Consider the following 3,667-nt stretch of genomic DNA (forward strand, 5'->3'; position numbering starts at 1 on the left):
TTTAAAGAAAGTAGTTCCCTTATTTCCCATAAAAGACTCCACTCAGGAGAGAAACCATATAAATGCACCGAGGGCGGAAAGAGCTTCAATGAAGACAGTTCCCTCACTTCGCATAAAAGCCTGCACACAGGAGAGAAATCATATAAATGTACAGAGTGTGGAAAGAGCTTTAAGAACAGTGGTAACCTCACTTCACACCGAAGGATCCATTCAGGGGAAAAACCATATAAATGTATGGAATGTGGCAAAAGCTTCAGGCAGAGCGGTTCTCTTACTTCCCATAAAAGACTCCACACAGGAGAGGAACCATATAAATGCTTGGAGTGTGGAAAGAGTTTCAAATGGAGAGGTCAACTTACTTCACATAAAATGGTTCATACAGAAGAGAGACTGTACAAATGCATGGCATGTGGAGAGTGCTTCAAATGGAGAGGTGAACTTACTTTGCATAAAAGACTTCACATAGGAGAGAAACCATATAAATGCATGGAGTGTGGAAAGAGCTTCAACCATACCGGTACCCTTATTTCCCACAGAAAAATCCATTCAGGGGAAAAACCTTATAAATGCATGGATTGTGGAAAGAGCTTCAAGCGTACCGGTACCCTTGTTTCCCATAGAAGAATCCATTCAGGGGAAAAACCTTATAAATGCATGGATTGTGGAAAAAGTTTTAAGCAGATTAGTGATCTCACTTCCCATAAAAGACTCCACACAGGAGAGGAACCATATAAATGTTTGGAGTGTGGAAAGAGTTTCAAATGGAGAGCTCAGCTTACTTCACATAAAATAATTCATACAGGAGAGAAACCATATAAATGCATGGAGTGTGGAAAGAGTTTCAACCACAACAGTTCCCTTGCTTTACATAAAACAGTCCACACTGGAGAGCAACCATATCAGTGCACTGAATGCGGGAAGTGTTTCAAACAGAGCAGTAAACTTACTTCCCATAAAAGGATCCATACTGGAGAGAAACCATATAAATGTATGGAATGTGACAAAAGCTTCAGCCAGAGCAGTTCTCTTACTTACCATAAACGGATCCACACTGGAGAGGAACCATACAAATGCACGGAGTGTGGAAAGAGTTTCAAACAGAGCAGCAGCCTTGTTTTCCATAAAAGGCTCCACACTGGGGAAAAACCATATAAATGTTCGGAGTGTGGAAAGAGCTTCAGCAAAAGCAGTAATCTTACTTCCCATAAAAGGATCCATACAGGAGAACGACCCTATAAATGTACAGAATGTGGCAAAGAGTTCAGTCACAGCAGTAGTCTTATTTCCCATAAAAGGCTTCATACTGTGGAGCAACCATATAAATGTTCGGAGTGTGGAAAGAGTTTCAGCAAGAGTAGTAACCTAATTTCCCATAAAAAGCTCCATACAAGAAAGAAATAATATAAATGTGTGAAGCAGTGAAAGAGTTTCAGAGTCATGACTTGGTTTGCATAGAATGATTGCACAAGAAGGATAATTGATGGATATAAGAGTTTTAGGTTGAGTAGTGAGCTCATAACATGTAAGCATATTCACAACATGTATTCTACATAAATGGAATACAAATAGTCCTCTAGTTACAATCACAATGGAACCCAACATTTCTATTGCTTAGTGAGACATTTGTGAAGTGAATTTTGCTCTATTTTACGACCTTTCTTGCCACATTTGTTAAGCGAATCACTGCAGTTGTTAATTTAGTAACATGCTTATTAAGTGAATTTAGTTTCCCCATTGACTTTGCTTGTCAGAAGGTCGCAAAAGGTGATCACGTGATCCCGGGACACTGCAACCATCATAAATATGAGTCAATTGCCAAGCACCTGGATTTTGACCACATGACCATGGGAATTCCATAATGGTCATAAGTCACTTTTTTCAGTGCCATTGTAACTGAATGGTCACTAAATGAATTGTTGCAAGTGGAGGATTACCTGTATAGAAAAAGTCCTTATGGGTGAAATTAGAAATGCGTCACTTGATGAATGTTTGTGAATCTTATTTTCCTCATAAAGGATCCTTACAGGAACGAATTAGAACTCATTGTGGAGATAGAATGAAATAAATGAAATAAATAAATGAAATAGCATGATTAAAGGTCTGGAGACAAAAATATATGAAGAACGATTGCAGGAATTGGGCTAGTCTAGAGAAAAGGAGTAGGGGAGACATGATAGCAGCATCCCAGTATTTAAGGGGCTGCCACAAAGAAGAGAGGGGTCAACTTATTTTCCAAAGCACCAGAAAGCAGAGAGGAAACAATGGATGGAAACTAATCTTGGAGAGAAGCTTCCACTTTGCCAGGCTCAAAGGTATAACCTCCATATGGATGAGGTTAAGAGCAATTAAGATGATTAGTGGCCTAGAGAAAAAAAAATATGAAGAAAGGTTGCAGGAATTAGAGAGCTGGGGTGTCAATGGTTAATGCAAAAGATTTTGGAGGGGTCCTACTGGATGTCCCCATGGAAGACTGACTTCATGGATGACTTGGTCTCTGTACCTTGATGTAGAATAGAATAGAGCTGGAAGGGACCTAGGTGGTCTTCTAGTCCAGCCCCCTGATTAAGCAGGAGAACCTATACCAGGGGTAGGCAACCTTGGCTCTTTTATGACTCATGGACTTCAACTCCCAGAATTCCTGAGCCAGCAGGAATTCTGGGAGTTGAAGTTCATGAGTCATAAAAGAGCCAAGGTTGCCTACCCCTGACCTATACCATCTCAGACAAGGTGGATATGGATGGGTTTGGGTTGGTTTTGTTCTTAGACTATTGGGGAGAAGAGATCCACTGTTAACCTGCCACCAACCGGGCATTGGGCTTTGCACAAGGAGCTAAACCCTCGGACTGCTTTAAGCAATCTTGGTGATTGTGTTCTTATACAAATGAAGCAGAGCATGGTACTGTATGAAGAGGATGGAAGACTCAGTTTACAGGCCAAATCTCAGCTTGGCTTTAGCCCCAAGGTCAAGCTTAGTTGATGTCAAAAGAGCGAACCAGAGTTGGATTGGGATAGTATTTATTTTATTTACTTATTTTTATTTATTCAGTTTATATGCCACCCACCTCACTATCAAGTGACTCTGGGTGGCTTCGTAGGAATAACATCCAGGAAATCCACAGCTATAAGCAACTCATTTTGTGATTGCTGAATTTGGTGAGTTTTGTTGACTGCAAGGTGGGTTTTGCCTTATTCCAGAGTGCTCCAGAAAAAAAAGTAAAGTATTAACAAATCAAGAGTTCTTCAGTACCTACAGTACTATATGCAGGAAAATCTAGGAGCCTTCACAGGCCGTTACTTCTGCGACCAACTATTTCTGTGTTACATTTAAATTTACCGACAAAGAGTTAAAGAGAGATTGGTATAGATCAGGAGTAGTCAACCTGGGCTCTTTTATGACTCGTGGACTTCAACTCCCAGAATTCCTGAGCCAGCACAGCCCAGGTTGACTACCCCTGGTATAGATATTTTGAGCTTTTTTGAATCTTAGAAGGGTATGGCTAGCTAGCTGATGAGAGCCAAAAAGCTCGGAATAGCTATACTAGTCTCCCTTTAACTCTTTGTCGGTAAATTTAAATTTAACAAAGATTTTCTTGGATTACCTCCCTATGCTCTCCAAGGAATCCAGTGTCTAGCAGGCTCCGCAGGAATTGTGCAAGAGGCACTTCCA

At 40.6% G+C, this 3,667-nt stretch overlaps 1 protein-coding gene across 1 annotated transcript; it reads left to right on the forward strand.

Moving 5' to 3' along the window:
• Window positions 1-46: 46 nt before the first annotated feature.
• Window positions 47-1,401, forward strand: LOC107301796 (zinc finger protein 726-like; the record flags this gene model as incomplete). The annotated part of the gene is made up of 2 exons (XM_029287151.1): window positions 47-349; window positions 434-1,401. Coding segments are annotated over 2 exons (1,271 nt in total), but the record flags the coding sequence as incomplete, so codon positions are not given.
• Between the last annotated feature and the right edge of the window lie 2,266 nt (window positions 1,402-3,667).

Source organism: Protobothrops mucrosquamatus, unplaced genomic scaffold, assembly GCF_001527695.2.
Source record: "Protobothrops mucrosquamatus isolate PMUCROS unplaced genomic scaffold, P.Mucros_1.0 scaffold16896, whole genome shotgun sequence".
Taxonomy (NCBI): domain Eukaryota; kingdom Metazoa; phylum Chordata; class Lepidosauria; order Squamata; family Viperidae; genus Protobothrops; species Protobothrops mucrosquamatus.